The following is a 16,042-nucleotide window of genomic DNA, read 5'->3' as shown; positions in this document are numbered from 1 at the left end:
AGGCATCCCATGCTGGATTTGCACATATTCTCATTGCCTTGATCACCCCCTGCTGGGACCAAGTACAGGTTCCTCAGACACTACCCACCCTGACCCCCCACCATTGCCTGAAGCGATCTGGATGTTTCTGACTGCACCTCACAATTAACTTCTAAAGGATTACTGTTTGACCATTAGATAAATGCCTGTGTTCCATCATATTTTGGCTCCTGCCAAAATGCCTTTAGGATGCAGAATAAGGGTAAGGAAGCTTGGTTTTAGGAGTCAGACTTAGGTGCTGTGGCCAACAGATTGGTTCAGTGCTGGATTCTGATGGCTTAAACAAAGGAAAAATGTCTGGATTGTTCTTAGATAGTAGACTACTAATTTCATTGAATCTGTGGGTATGGTAGATCATCAGGACTTATTTGATTTAAAGCACACCATGAAAAGGGATGTAGCTTCTTCATGCTTTCGTTTTTTCAAGAAATTTATGAAAACAGGATACTGAGTTTTCTTCTCTGTTCATCAACTTCCTAGCATGCCCTCACTGAGATTAATATCCCTTTATGGATTTCCTCCATGTGATTTGGTAACGTACCATCCCTGAGAGCATCTGAGATGTGACTGAGGAAAAAAGCTATTCATGCCAGGCATCCCAACACCTCCTGCCTTTTAATTCAGTTTGAAACCATATATACCATTTTCCTTTGTCTTCAGACACCAACATTTATGTTACCATCCCAGGATATTACATACACAAACATACCCCAAACTGAATGGAGAATAAAGCGTAAATGATTGTTTGAAGTGTGACCTTTCACAATGCTAGCAGGTAAATAAATAAAACCACCATAGCCCATTGTCTTTATTATCAAAGTTTATTGTTGGGGTCGATTTCTATCTACTGGGGAGTACAACTATGTCTCAATATGTGCTATAGTAATTCTAGGGTAATAGCCATTCTGCAAAATAGTTGTACTGGGACTCTGTTAAGCATAGATCATAATTAAGTCTGGAAGAATGAGCCCAGAAAAACCCTGACAGTAGAGCCATTACTCTAGGAAAGTTCCAGTGCTATGCAACCTGTAAGGCATCATCTATCAGCTGATGATGAGACTCAAGAAGGTGTTGGTGGAATGAAATAGGACTTGAGCCCATTTTCTACTCTTTTCCGTAAGAAAACTATGGCTCCAGTACAGGAACCCAAAATTAGGTCTTATAAAATCATTTAAGCTCCCAAAGCAAGTAAAACAGGACGTAAGAGGAAGGGCCAGGAACCAGGACAGTGGAGGAGAAATTAAGTGGAAGTGGAGGGGATGGAAACTTCTGGAATGCAAAGTAGTGGGATTTGGATGCCATTTGTGGTAACACAATTCAGTATTGGTGAAAGCAAATGGGGAGACAATTCAAACACTGAAAGTTATTCAGATACCAGAAACTAAGTGAAAGTATCTCCCCCATCCCCACAACTCCCTTGGAGGAAAACTGGTTTTAAAAAAATGAGAAAGGTGAATCACTAATAGGAAAATGAGTACCTGAGTAGAAATAGGTGTTTCAAGATGCCAAGAACAGTATGATCTATAAATGAGCTGAGTCTACAAGGAAAAGTGGTTACTGTTACTCAGATCTGACATTGGAATGACATTTCTAGCAGTGGCTTTGTCTATAAGGTCCTGGCATATTTTTTGTAGCACAGATAAGCTTAGAAGGAATGTTCTCATGACAACTTATGTGGGAATGCAAATTTCTATAATGTAAAAATTCAAAGACCTCCCATCTATTCCTGCAGGGTAGAGATTTAAAGTACTGAAACAGCTTGTGGCTAAAGGCCCATGTCCTCTCATACCCTTGTGATAAAAATATTAAAGAAATGAACAAAACAAGTATCAGATGAGTCAATGAGCCTTGTACCATGTAGACAGCAGATAATTTATGGTGACTTCTTCTGCAGGCAGCCTGAGAAACAGAAGAGCTTGTGTACTAAATGCTGCCCTATCATTAAGTATAATGACAAACAGAGCCATTAAAGAAGACCCTAAAAAATTCTAGCTGCCGACCAGATTAGGAAGATAAATAAAACAGCACAGTTTATTTTAACCTGTATCTTCCACACTAACCTAATTTGTCTGTAGAAAAGCCATCTGCTGGCACCAGGCCAGTATGTCTGAATTTTGCTATCATTAGTATTTTCATTTTTCCAAAAGAGGAAATGTATAAGTAGCAGGTATACATAAAAGACTCATTTCCATAAAGCCTTTTCTGTAGTTTTAACCTGTGTGGGGACAGGTTCTACTCTTGGAAGCATTTTTAAAGGCAAAAGAAAACATTTACTTGAGGTTTGCTCCACAGAAAGGACACCAGTGGAGTTGGGCCCATATGAGTCTCTTGTTGGTGTTGAACAAATGGTCTCTTCTCCAGGAAATACCTTTGTTCATTCATATTTACAGGGTTTTTTAGTGGACACATGGATTAATCTCTAAACAAAAAATGGGGCAGAAGCAGTTTCTCCCTAATCATGTCTCTGCTGAAATCGAGGGTCCCAGACACCTTTTCTGACACCTTGTGGATGTGGGGCGGGGTTAGGCTGTATCACAGGATGGGGTACACAGGCTGCTGTCCAGACGGGCTTGTTCCGAGCCCTGTGGCCTTTTGCTGTTCCCTGTGCATCCACACTTTGAGGAATCTTCTTGAGGATTTTCCTCCTCACCTGTTTCAAATAGTTCCATTTGCTGGAAAACAGAGAGAACCTAAGTATGAATTAACCCTTAGATTTTGGATTTTAGAAATCATATACATTTTAACAAACACAATTATTCCATTAGTCAGACTTCCAAAGACATGAGTAGAGGCAGTTTTATGGCCGTCTATCCCCTCCTAAAACTCCTGCTTCCTGAGAATCCCTACTTCTATCACTTCTTCAGCTCACAAAAGTGCAGCTGTAGAGAGAAGTGGTGGTCATGATGGGCAAAAAAGGTCACATTTGGTATCGGACGTACATGCCTACCTTCACAGCTGCAGCCTAGCCCTGTCTCTTCCCTCTCCTCTTTTGGTAGTAAAGAGCTTAGAAAAGAAAAAAATGTTATCTAACAAGGAAGGGGGTGCAGAAAAAAGTAAAATGAGAAAATTAAAAATTCACTATAACTCAAAGTTTGATATCCAGCGGAGGTTGGTTAGCAGAAAAGGAGGTGGAATTCATGAAGAGAGAGGGAAGGGACGTGAGGGGGGAGAAAGCAGTTTCGGTGATATGAATGGAACAGTAAGAACACTCTGCTGGAGGACTGACAGAACTCCCAGTGGAGACAGCATCTAGGGGTCTCAGAATCACAGTGGGGTTCAGTAGTATGCGTACGATTCGATCTGAGGGCAGGGACAGAGACAGAAGTCACTCTTGCACTTATACAGCAAGGAGTGGGATGAAAGATTTGAGTTAGCACTTCCCTTGAAGAAAACAGCAAGTAGGATGGAACGTGGAGTTACGCCACAAAAGAAATGTCAAGGTAGTTTTGGGTCCTCTGTAGAAAATGGAATGACCCTTCATATTAAATAGGGAAATAAATTGACCATCAGGGAGACAAGAGCAAGAGGGTAAAATGAATTGTATGTTCTTTCCACATGTTCCCTCAGTGTACCTGGTTGGCCGCTCTCTCATCTCAAGGTGTGTGTGTGTGTGTGTGTGTGTGTGTGTGTGGTGTAGACTTGCCTCCACCAGTGGTGTGTTCATCTGCACTCCCCGATTCCTCTTAAAGCTGCTCCCCTTCTATATTCAACTCTGAAAATTCCAGGCCTTGGACTTTATTCACTGTAGTCCCAGATATGTGCCCTGTTTTCTTTTCTTTTTTTGGTGCAAAGATTCAATTTAGAAATATCTCCCTTCAGACATCAGTGGGCTATAAGAAATTATTGCAATTGCTCATTCCATCCATGTGAAGGTCATGATGAGACTAAGAGATGTTTTAAAATCACTTTTGAACTTCATGGGAAAAGCAAGTCTAAGCTATCGTTTTCACACCCCCGTGGGCTTCTGCAGACCACTCAAGCATGGAGGTGAGGCCCACAGCACACAGTGCTCTCCCCTACACCAGAGTGTTCTCCCTACATCATGGTCCTACAGGCCAGTCGGCTTTCTGGCAAAACCTCTTGCTAACTATGCTCTTTCAGGCCCAAATCATTTCTTTGAGCACGATGGCTCTCAGATGAAATGTTCCGGTAACTCTCTCTTGGCTCATGTTATGTACTATACAAGTGCTCCCAGGTCCGGGCCTCAGAGCAAAACACCCACAGAGTAAGCCACGCAACACAAGACTGACATAAAGGAGAGGCTGCTGGCCTGTTACATAGGGTACTATACCATAGGCTTGAGAGTTCTCGGAAGCACAAGAAAGTAACGGCAAGAGGAAGGGTATCTGTGGACCACAAACCGGGCCGTCAGTGCGGGCGCCAGGTATGTGCCGATGGCTGCCTGGTTACCTTAGCTCTCCCCTCGGCTGTCAGTTGCCCTCCGGCGCACTCTCCGTATCGCATTCTTTGGGCGCCTCCCCTCCTCCTGGAAGCTCACTCTCAATCTCCCACAGGACGTCATCTTCATCTTCCAAATTGCTGGAGATGTGGCACTTCTTGAACCCCTGGACGATGGATTCACTGGAGATGCTATTCCACGCCACCATGACCCACTCGAGGAAGAGCCCCAGGGGCGGCTTCTTGGCATTGCCAGTGGGGCTCAGTGCCAGGTTCCCTGCCAGAAGCCAGTTGGAGTACTGGGCCCGGACGCTGTCATTTAGCGGCTTGTAGACCACTACATCCAACACCTGCAGCTGCGAGGTCAGGCCCCCAGGGATGATAACCATGTCGGTGTTCATGCTCTCCATGGAGCTCTTCACAGAATCAGTGGCGTGGCCACGGAAGCCGTTCAGGATCAGCATCCCACGCTGTTTGGGTGCTGCACCCGTCCTCCGCCGCCACACTACCTCCAACCAGTCCTGCATCAAGTCCTCTGTCATCCACCCGTACCGGTGGCAGCGGATTTCCATCCCACTGGGGAACTTCCCGGGGGGGATGTACGTGCCCCTCAAAATGATGTACGGAGGCAGCTTCCTCCCATCTGCCAAGACACCGAGCATCGCTGTGATTTTTAGTTTCTCCCTGCCAGGCGTCTTGACCAAGACAGGCTTTTCGCCCTGGTTGTCCACAGTCACCCGCGACGGCACCTCTAGACAAATGGGCGTCTCGTCGGCATTGCCCATCTGAGCCACCTGGTAGTCGTGCGCCCTGCGCAGCGCCAGGACACTCCGCTGGTATGTGACAAGCTTCTCGGTCAGGTCTTCGGGCAGCTGCTGGGGCACAGGCACTTTATGCCTCAGGGACAAGTCATACCTTCGCATCATTCTTCGACACCAGCCCAAGCTAGCCTTGAACCCCTTCTCCGGAATGTTCATTTCTTGGGCGATCTCGAGAGCTTTCAGCTGCATCGCTTCCCTGGTGATTGGGTCCCCTTTGGCCTGCATGTACCTGACATACTCGGCCACACGCTGGTCCACCAGGGCGAAGCGACCGTTTTTGGGACCGCGGAAGGCCCGCCGCATGGCATGGGCGTTCTGGAGCTGCGGCTTCACTTTGCGCCAGTCTCGCACATTCTTTTCCAGCACTCCAAACTGCTTGGCCGCCTGGCAGTTGTTGGTGCTCTCGGCATACTCCACCACCATTAACTTGAATCCCGCGTCGTAACTGCGCCGCATGCCCCTGCTGAACTGGAGCTTCCCGGCAATCTCGTCCGCCGAGAGGTCATACCCTGGGAAGCCCATGGCCATGTAGAAGGGGTACCCCTCACTCCACTCGGGCAGATCCGTGAGGTCTCGAGGCAGGCGGAGGCCAAACCCGTCTAGGTGCTGGGGCTGAGCAAACTGTGGGGTGGCATGCATCTGGCCGGCCCAGTCTGGGGGCTTGACATCAGACTCCTCATTTTCTGGGAGACAAACGGGGAGGGGCAAAGATAATGACAGTACTTATAATAGTTTCTGGCCAGTTCCCTGATTTTTTGGATTCAAATACTAAGAATATCTTAATCTGAAGTTTACCCAAAGCAGTAACTTTAATAACAGATAGCATTTCCTAAGTCCTTACTCACATGCCAATTCTTACGGACTGCTACATCCAATTCCAATAATACCTATATATCATCATTACTCCTGCTTTGCAGATGAAGCTGAAGTGATAAATCCAGGTAGGTGAGCTAGAAAGTGCCAGAGTGGGGAACTGAACACAGGTAAAACCTGGATCACATGGTTGCTCTGTGGGCCATGTTTGGGTCAAAATATTTTTATGTGGGGGAGAAGTCAAATAAAACCCATACTACCATATAAGAGTCCAGAATTTAGATGCATCATGGCCTGCATCATATTCCTTAAACCAAAAAAATCTATGGCAAAACCATACTTAGCACAGCTAAGCTTTTAAGGCAGAAAACTAGTTCCTTCTACTAATGTCAGAACTGGGTTTCATTGTATACATGTATTTAGAAGGTGGTCACAGAAACTGAATAGGACTTGGAAAATTATCCTATCTCACCAAAACTAAGATGCCATCAGTTGTAAGATATACCACTAAAAAAGGAAAAAATGCCATTAATTCTAAGAGGCATTCTTAATTTCAGAGATGTTAACAAGATGGGGTGGGGGGGAAAGCACGTCTTAGAATCAATGAAATGTGGCATTTTAAACTCTTAGCTATAGAGAAGGTGAATAAAACCAGTGGCTGCTTGAAAGCTGTATTTATCCAACTGTTGTCCTAACTATGATGCCTGATAAAGGACCATGTGCTTCTCAGATATATTTGCTCACATATGTACTACATTTGCTCTTGCTGGCCACATGCTTCGTCATGTGATTTTCCTTGGCTTTCAGAGGTACTTGGTGTACTACTGAGGTGGCCTCCTTCCCCTAGGATGTGCGCTGGACCAGATGCCATACAAGCTTCAGTATGCTGCATGCACATACAACACTGCACATTGAGACATATCACCCACAGCTGACAGAGGAAGGAATGGAGGCTCAGAGAGGTGAATGAAATGGCCTAAAGTCACACAGCACTGGAAAGATTTTGAAACTCCAAAGCCCATAATCATTCTGCCTCATAACCCTGCCTTACTGTTAAATACACCACACAACGTATATGGAAGATCCAGCCTCACAATGCTCCCCTATTGGATGGATGCTGGAGTGGTTTAATTGTAGTACCTGCAAAGGTTCCTCCATGGAGCTGCCATTCATCAGAATTCTGAGACTCCTCGTCCCCTTCCAATCGAGTGATCATGTCTGGCTTAGGGAATGGGAATTCTGTTTATAGGAAATAAAACAGGTAACAGCTGTGTGTTACTGTCTTGAAACACTGCCAAAAGTAGTACTTTATAATACTTAAGAAATACCCTCCCATGCACATGCTATTCTCAATGTGGAGATACACAAAAGATGGGGGAAAGGGCTCAGGGGTACTTAAAGAAAAAATATAATAGGAAGTTAGTCTGTCCAAGGGAATTTATGGATCTTTGCTAAGGAGGGCTGGTACTAGCAACAACAAAAAAAGAGCTGCATTTAGCAGGGACTTGGTGGATCCAGTGACATTCTGGTACATGTATGAGCAACTCAGGAAATGCTTCCAACTGGTTACACTCTAACTATGTAGATTATCAATGCTGGGAGGGGAACCAGGATTCTCTGGTGGTATGTTCCCACGCAACTGAGGCTGGACAGGGCAAGAATGAGGCTTCCTAAGGAATATATGGAACACAGGTCCAGACTTGTGGTGACATTTCTTAGGTTATGTCTTTTTTTTTTTTTTTAAGATTTATTTATTTATTTGAGAGAGAAAGAGAATGCGTGCACGAGCATGTGGTGGGTAGGGGGCAGAGGGAGAGGGAGAGAAAGTTTTAAGCAGACACCACACAGAGCCCGATGCAGGGCTCTGATCTCACGACCCTGATCTCATGACCTGAGATGAAATCAAGAGGCGGACCCTTAACCGACTGAGCCACCCAGATGCCCCAGGTTATGACTCTATGTGAACACCTGGGTTGAATGAGGATGGTTCAGAGAGCTGGCACAAGTTGCTGAGTAGGAGGACACAATATTTATATCCTGCCTAAAGCAAAAACAGGAAATTAAACGGGCACAGGCATCAAGGGGACAGAATCCAAGTTCAGGAGAAAGGGATGTTGGACACCAGAGAAGAGACATGGAAACAATTCTCTGGGCTCAGGGCTTCCAGGAGACAAAGGAAAACAAAGCTTTACCCAGGGACAGGACAGTTTCATAATTCATCCTCATGACTTCCCGGTAGAGGGCCTTTTGTTGCTCCGTCAAAACTTCCCACTCCTCGTCGGAAAAATATATGGCCACCTCATCGAATAGGGCGGGCACCTGAAATAGCGAACAGGCCTTTCTCAACGACTAACAGGCACACGCAGACACAGACTCACACCCTTTCATCCTAGAAGGGAGGGGCCTCGACATGCTCCATCACATTCACCACAGCTCCTAGAGGCACCCTAGGACACAGCACAGGCCCCGCCTGCCCTGCTGAGTACCCATCACTGCCTTGGCCCACAGACAGGCAGAGCAGCACCCCGAGGAGAAAAACTCCCCAGCACAGATCACCAGGTCACCAGGCGGGGACATCCACTGCGGGGACAGCTGGTCTTGGCTTAGCCCCCCCACTCTGGAGCCAGGAGCACCCACACCCAAGCAGACACCCTGGGGCAGTTCCCCCACCAAGACAACACGTCCCCTGCCTTTTCTCATCTGCAGATCCCTAGCCCAGTGGGGGCGGGGGAGGGGGGACGGGGGGGGGCGGGGGGGGGTCCTGGGTACTGTTTCCTTTTCCAGGGGCACCAGCCTTAGCGTTTGACTCAGAACCCAAAGCCCGGGGAGGAACCAGTGAGGGGGCCTCATTTGGCCTTTTCCAACCTACGATCTGAGAGGAGAGCTAATTAGAGCTTAAATTTATGTAATGAGACACCAGAGCAAACTAGTTTGCTTTCATGCCTAGACCTTCTGCAGAAAGCCCTAAGGGCAGAGAAGGCAGCTCCAAGGCTCTCCCCACTGTTCCCCCTCCCCCAGCACTGTGGGAGGGGACACAGTGGGAGGGGGCACCGGCAGCTAGGCCACCCACACCAACCTCCTCTTGCTCATCCAACTACATATCTTTTTTTTTTAACCATGATGTTTCTTTCAGTCACTAAAAAGCCTCCAAAGTTCATCATATTCAGTGATCGGAGATCACTGGGCCAGGGTTTTGGGCTGGTTTCTTTGCATTACTGCATTCAAAGCTATTCTCCAAGGCTGAATCCAGAGCCTGGGTGATGATGAACCCAGTTTTCATCAGCTTAGAAAATTCATGTCTGCACTGTCTGTAGCTTCTTCAGGTGTCCAGCCATCAGTCATGTGACTGGCATGACATACTGGCATTTCCCCTTATTCCCAAAGTCCACATCCTCCCTTCCCACTCTCAGCACCCTATATGCAGGGAGCACTTCTTAGGGAAAGGCCCCTGTAACTGCTTTATCTGTTTTTTCCAACAACCCCATTTAATCAAGAAGGAAATGGGCTCGGAGAGGCCTTGCTGCTGGTCAAAGTCACACGGCCAATAAATGGCAGGGTGGAGATTTGGACCTGGCACTCTCTGGGTTCAAGGCTCCAGCCCCTACAAAGTAAACTGTCCTCCCTGATGGCCAGCCGCCCCCTCTCCCCCACCTCCGTGCACAGCTATACTCCATGCTTACTCTTTGACCTTTCACGTCCCTGCACATTGCTCTCCCACTGCCTCAGAGCTCCTCCTCATTCTTGATCCGGCTAACACCCACACATCCCCCCCGTCCCACCCATCTTCCAAGACTTAGCCTAGATGTCCTGTTCCCTGGGAAGCCCACCCTGACCTGGGCTGTGTGCCCACCTACACGTTCCCATGATACCTGGGCTCAACACTACGGTGGCACTTATCACAACGCAGTATTCTTTTGGTTTCCTTGTCAGCTTCTTCTTCTGCAGTACAAGCTCACTGAGTGCAAAACCTATGGTTATTCCATTTCCCTCAGCCTAACACACTTCTCGTAGACAGTAATCACTTAAAAATGTCCTTTTGATTTAAGCAAACAATATCCGAATTTCCCTTCCCTTATTCCACTTAGAACGGCTTCAAATGATCATTAAATTTTATCTGTCACAGAAGTAAGCCTCCCCTTTGGAGTATGTGTGAGACACTAGGAGGTAAAAGTGGACGGATCTCTAGGCCTTCCGCAGGCTTCATCAATCTGGAAAGCCAGGCAGCCAGGGATTCTCTACCCCACCCCTGCCCACTTCCCAGACTTTTGAACAACCCTCCCTCTGGCCTTTTCTCTCCCTAGGAAATTCCAGATCTAGGCCAGACCTATTTATAGTCCCTTTCCCTTTGCTGATAAAATGGGACACAGGACTAGCCATGCCTGTCATTTCAGAGGGGCTATCGATACTCAGAAAGGTAACACATCCTTGGCCTGGTAAAAACACCAGGAGCCCTGATGTTGTGAGAAGGTGGCTAGAGGCTGGCTGGGGCCAGATTCGTCTCCTCATACACTTATGACTGATCCACAGAGGATCTTCAAACAAGCCCACATTATGCTCTGGAGACACACAGTACAGTGGCTTAGAAATTCCCCTCACAGCAACCCTCTGTGAGAATTGAGCAAGCCTTCAGCCAGGCCCTGTGGTGCATGCCTCCCCTCTCTCCACAGAGGCTTTTCATCTGGCTAAGCACAGCAGAAGGTAAACAGGGCCAGCCCTGGGCCACACTCAGAAGTCAGGCAGCCTGTGTTCAATCCCCAGATACCCTTTCTTGGCCCCCGTCCCCTTTCCTTTCCTCAGAAGATCCAGGACACATCAGATAGGCACTCCTGCCTCTAGCCGTGTACTGCCTTACTCTGCTGGCAAGCTGGCGTTCTAATGCTCATCTCCAAGGGTAACACTGCACAGCCTCACTGATGAAGTGGCCTAACTACCCAATGAGGGTGGCAGGGATCTCAGGGCAAGGGGTTGTTACCAGTGCACCAAGATGGTGCCTGCTGGATGTCAGATACCGGGCAGGGCGCTCCTTCTTACACGCTTAAATAGATTACCTTGTTGAACCCTTTATCTTATTGAATCCTTTAAATAATATTAAGATATGAGAATCACTACCCACTATTTATTATGAGTGAGGAAACAGCTGCTAAGTAACTTGCCTGCAGTCAGAGTTAGAGAGTCTGACTTCCAAAGCCCATGCTTTTTCAGCAGGCCACTTAGCTACAGGGGCTGCTCCTAACTGCACACAGCTTTCCTCTCCGATGCTTTTGCATATGCTTTCGGGAGTCTGGAGTGCAGGCCCTGTCCCTCCCCCTGGCCAGTGCCACTCGTAAGATTCAGTTCAAGGCGTGTTTTTCCTTTTCTCTACTTGAAACTCTATTTCTACTCCAACTCTCCTATGGAATATTATCCTAATACGTAGCAAGGTTCTTATGTTGGAAGGGCTTTTATTGATCACCCTAACACAATTCTCTACAACCAAAATATCTATTTAAGGAACAGATTCATTTCTTTTCTTCCCCTAGCGTAATGTCCTAAAGAAGGGTTTTTCAACCTTGGCATGAATGACATTTTGAGCCAGATAATTCTTTGTGGTGGGGGCTGTCCTGGGTACTATAGATGGATTAGCAGTGTTCTGGGGAGAGGCCTAGTAGGATCTTCCACTCCCCAACCCCTATCCAAATCATGAGAGCCAAAAATGTCTCCAGATATTGCCAAATGTCCCCAGGAGGGGATGGGCCTGGGAGTCAACCTGCCTACTGCTCAAGACTAGGTAGGTCCATGCTTCCCTTCTGCCAAGAGTCTCTTGAGTTCTCCAGTCTGAATGACACCCCACACCTGAGCCAACTTCCCCCACTACACTCTGAATACCATACTATGAATTGCATTCACTTCCCTACCTTCCTCACAAGAGTGGCAACTGCAGGAGACTAGAGATCTTGTCCTAAGAACATCACCACTGTGCTCAGTAACTACAGATGGCCTGGAGGCCCCAAAAGCCAGGCCCCTGCCTCCTTTCTCAGCCAAGCATGGTCTTCACCTTGATCTCTTCTCGCTGTCCTGCCATACTTCAATGTCCACCATCCCTGTACTCATTTTCTAAGGTTTTCCATGCTATCAAGATGTTCTGGGATAGCCAATTTAGCCTTAAAGTCCGAGGTCTCTACTGCCGGGAAGTCTTGCTCCATGCTACATGGGAGGGACTCCTGTCTTCAAGGTCTCCCCAGCTGCAAGGGATCAGGCCAGGGAGAAGGATGGGATAGGGAGAGAACACAAAAAGACAAGGGCAATGCAGCCTACAGAGCCAGGCTGCAAGCCCAGGGGCTGGTAGTGTATTATTATTTTTTCTTTTTTTAAATTGAGGTATAACATACAACAAAATGCACTACTCTTAAGAGTCCAGCTCAACAGGCATTTTTAAGAACAAATGTCAGTGTGCATGCGTATCCTTGGGGCAAAGTAGATAACTCATCTGCTCCCCAATTCCCTCGTGTGGGAGGGGAGCTGGGCGGGACATTTGGGAGTACCAGGATTCTATGAATACACATCTCCTATTGGAAACAAAGAATATAACGGATACTGATAATGTTCACACATAGAACTAAGCAGAGAAAAGAAATGTCAATTTGTTGCATGTTTAAGATTTTCACCATTCATGCCCAAATGTCAGGGTGTCCAGTATGTACTATGAATAATCATACGCAATTATAACAATAATTCTCTATTACACCACCACCACCACCAGCCACCCGCCCCGGTGTTTCCTGAAGCGCCCCTGGCACAAGCCCACTGCAGCCCTGCTCACTTCTTTGGGTGAGGCTTCCAGAGTGCTCCGTGCCCACAGGTGCAACCTGGTGGGCCACAGCAGACAGGCAGAGATCGGGACGGACAATGCTGCGTCTACATGTTCATGAATGTACTCTGCTTCTATCAACTTTTCTGTTTGAGTATGTTCCAGATTCTCTGCTGCCCATCACCCCAACCCTTCAATTCAGGCCTGCTGGATGTACAGCTCTCCTGAGTGTGCTAACACAAGAGATGTTCGCACAGAACCAATTGTCCTCACCTCCTGCAGCTCTCATGTCAGCTCAACGCCCCAAGTCTTATTTAAAATGATTCCCTTCAAGCAGCAGCAGACTCTCTCCTTCCCCAACTTTAGTCTGAACCCTCTTCTCCACCAGGCTACCATGTGGGCGCCCCTCCTGTCCTCAGCTAGCCCAGCCCAATCTTAGTAAGAATCCTGCTAAGTCACTTTAGAAAGAGTCCCCCACCCCCTGACATGTGATCAACCTAGCCTGCCTTTAGCAAGAATCTTGTTAAGTCAGTTTAGCAAGAATCCCCCCATTCTTGAAGTTTCCTCTTAGTAATTTTCTGTCCCCTGACCCCTCCACTCTGGAGGATTTTCTGGTTAGAAATCCCCGCTCGCCTCACTGTATTCAGTGTTGACCCCAGCTCCCCAGCTCCCTCCTCTACTGCAACAGTCCTGACACCTGACTCAACAGTCCTGAACAGAATTTTTCTTACCATCTTCACAAACGTCAGAATATTTTTTTCTTGAACATAGGTCAGCAAACATTTAGTTGGTGTCTGCAGCATGCCTGGCACTGAGCAGGATGTAGGGGATTCAGGGGTAGGACAGAGAGATAAGCTCTCTCTGCCTCTCGGATTTCCACCCCGAAGGATGATAAGCTACATGGCTGGAGACTGTTCCCATAACCAGCTCCTCCATTCTTCACAGTGCCTTTTAAAGCCACAGGACTGTTTTCTCAGGAATGCAAACATACCGGGCTGGGCTGGGCTATTTTTACTTCCTATGTCTGCCTGAGGAGGAGACTTAACACAAGCCTGGCTCAGGCCTGCTTCTCTCCTCAGAGCTGTGTGGACCTCACACCTTCTTACTTACCCATCCACCCTCTGAGCAGATCCGGACTTTCTGCATATCTGTGGGGCCATCCTCCAGCTCCCGGCTCTGAATCTCTTCTTCCTCTTCTTCTTCTTTTAGGGTCAGGTTGAGAGTGTAGGCTGTGGACTCCATCTCTGCAAGCAAGATTCAGTTGAGAAAAATCAGGTACGAGTGTACACTCTTCAAAGGCTAGGATGGGGGCAGCGTGCACAAACCTCTTAGCCTGGAGCACTCTTCAGGCTGGAGTAAGGGAAGGAAACAGAGTCAGGTCAGGTCTGGGGAGGAATAGATTCAGGAAAAGCACTAGGAAGCTGGAAGGTGACGTATTTAATTATGAGAAGAGGGGCTGCAGGCAGACAGCATACCTGACTGTCTTCAAATATTTAAAAAGCTACCTGTGGAAGAGACCAGACTGGTTCTGTAGAGACCCAGCAGCGGAACAGGCCTGGTGGGTAAACATTCCTGGAAGAGGTTTTAAAGAGCACTGCAAGCCAGAACTTTCTCACAGCCAGTGCCACCCAAACGCGAAATAAGTGGCGGGAAAGGGGTGTTGGCTTCCTATCGATGAAGGTGCTGGAATACAGACAGGGCGGACACTTGCTCCACGGGGTTGTCTCCACGGCCCGGTTCGGCACTGGGGGGTTGGTAGGCCCGGCCCGGAACACCCATCACCCGGATTTTCCAAAGTCAAAGATTCTGTCCATGAGCTGGTCCAGGACACAGAGCCGCTCTGCCTGCCTTCAGGGATCTTCCGAGCCCGAGCCTCAGGGGCACCTAGTGAGGCGCGCCCCGAGCGCCCGCGGAGAGGCAGAGGCAGCCACGGCCGGGGCCCACCCGCGCCGGGCAGCGCCTCGGGGCCGCGGACGCCCTCCCGGCCGGGCCGAGCCGCGGGCGCGTACAAAGGGCCGAGCTCCTGCCCTCTAGGGGCGCGGGCAACTCCTGGGGGCGGGCGGGCGCGTCTCGGGGCCGCCGCGGCGAAGACCCCCGCAGAGCGCAAAGTAGGCTTTCTTCGAGATTTCCAGAAAGGACGGGCGAAGGCGGCGGGTCTGGGGAAGAGCGGGCCGGGCTTCGGGGCCCCGGGGCCCGGGCCCCAACTTGGCCGCGGCCTGCCCCGCCCGCTCCGGCGCGCGAGGCGGGGGCGGGGGCGGGGGCGGGGGAGGCGACAGCGCCCCGCAGCGACAGTGCCCCCGGCGCGGTGCCCTCTGCCGCCCCCGGCCCCGCGCCCCCGGCCCCGCGCCCCCGCGCCCCCGGCCCCGCCTGCGGCCGCCGCGCCCCCGGGCGCGCTCGGGTTTCTCGGGTTTCTCCAGCCATCTTGTCCCATTTCCCTTTCTCCGCGGCCCCGCGCCCGCAGCGCTCCCGCCGCCCCCGGCCCCCACCCGGCTCGGCCCTTCTCGCCGCCCGGCCCCCTCCCCGGCCCCGCGCACCTGCCGGGCGGCGGGAGCCGGCGCCGCCTGCCACCCGGGCGGGCCCGCAACAAAGGCGGCGGCGCCCGCCGCGGCTCCAGCCCCGCGCCCCCGCCCCCGCCGGCGCCGGAACGCCCCGGAGCCGCGGGAAGGGCCGCGCCGCCCCGCGCCCGCCGCCCGCCGCCCGCCGCCCGCGCACTCACCGAGCGGCCGGGCGCCGGCCGGGGCCGCGGGGGGACGCCGAGGGCTCCGAGCCGGCTGTCACAGCGCCATCCCGGCCGCCTCTCCGGCTTCCCGTGCGCGCGGCCCCTCGGGAGGGAGCGGGGAGGACACGTGGTGGGAGGAGGAGGGTCCGGCCGCGAGCTGAGGGTGTTGGGAGGCGAGGGGAGGAGCGCGGCTGATGTCAGCGGGCTCGGCGGCGCCGGCTCCGGACACTCCTCCCCGCGCGGTTTCCGGCAGTCGCCGCCGCACGGTCCTCCCTGCCGAGCCCGGGACCGTCCTCGGGTCCCCCGGCCGGCCTGGCCGCCGCGCCCCCGCGCCCCCGCGCCCCCCGGCTCTCCCCGGCCCCGGCCCCCGCCCCCACCCCCGCCCCGGGGACCGTCGGCTTCGAGCGCTCAGGGCGCCCTCCGCGGGCAGCAGGCGGGAAGGGCCCGGCTCTGCTTTAACCGCGC

The 16,042-nt window shown here is 50.5% G+C and overlaps 1 protein-coding gene and 1 non-coding gene across 5 annotated transcripts; both read right to left on the bottom strand.

Annotated features, from left to right (window-relative positions):
• Nucleotides 1-841: 841 nt before the first annotated feature.
• POGK (pogo transposable element derived with KRAB domain) lies at nucleotides 842-15,731 on the bottom strand. Of its 4 annotated transcripts, XM_072830434.1 has the most exons (8): nucleotides 15,575-15,703; nucleotides 14,364-14,430; nucleotides 14,184-14,208; nucleotides 13,969-14,102; nucleotides 8,264-8,390; nucleotides 7,212-7,310; nucleotides 4,450-5,941; nucleotides 842-2,711 (listed from the first exon to the last, which is right to left on the bottom strand). In XM_072830434.1, the coding sequence occupies exons 4-7, from the start codon at nucleotides 14,098-14,100 to the stop codon at nucleotides 4,470-4,472; spliced, it is 1,830 nt and encodes a 609-aa protein (XP_072686535.1). In that variant the 5' UTR covers nucleotides 14,101-14,102; nucleotides 14,184-14,208; nucleotides 14,364-14,430; nucleotides 15,575-15,703; the 3' UTR covers nucleotides 842-2,711; nucleotides 4,450-4,469. The 4 variants fall into 4 exon arrangements, with proteins under 4 accessions (XP_072686535.1, XP_072686534.1, XP_072686533.1 ...); XM_072830433.1 differs by lacking the exon at nucleotides 14,184-14,208; XM_072830432.1 differs by lacking the exons at nucleotides 14,184-14,208; nucleotides 14,364-14,430 and having other exon boundaries at nucleotides 15,575-15,731.
• Nucleotides 12,823-12,957, bottom strand: LOC140636125 (small nucleolar RNA SNORA52). The gene has a single exon (XR_012033445.1). It is a non-coding gene; the product is annotated as a small nucleolar RNA SNORA52 (small nucleolar RNA).
• Nucleotides 15,732-16,042: the final 311 nt, after the last annotated feature.

Source organism: Canis lupus, chromosome 6, assembly GCF_048164855.1.
Source record: "Canis lupus baileyi chromosome 6, mCanLup2.hap1, whole genome shotgun sequence".
Classification (NCBI taxonomy): Eukaryota; Metazoa; Chordata; class Mammalia; order Carnivora; family Canidae; genus Canis; species Canis lupus.
The sequence above is the reverse complement of the archived record's forward strand: the minus strand, read 5'-3'. Positions and strand labels throughout refer to the sequence as shown.

Coding starts and splice junctions, on each gene's coding strand:
- POGK (XM_072830432.1), bottom strand. CDS start 14,100: ATGGAGTCCACAGCCTACACTCTCAACCTGACCCTAAAAGAAGAAGAA. Junction 7,311..8,263: donor TGAAACTGTCCTGTCCCTGG/GTAAAGCTTTGT, acceptor TCCTATAAACAG/AATTCCCATTCCCTAAGCCA. Junction 5,942..7,211: donor CCATGGAGGAACCTTTGCAG/GTACTACAATTA, acceptor TTTGTCTCCCAG/AAAATGAGGAGTCTGATGTC.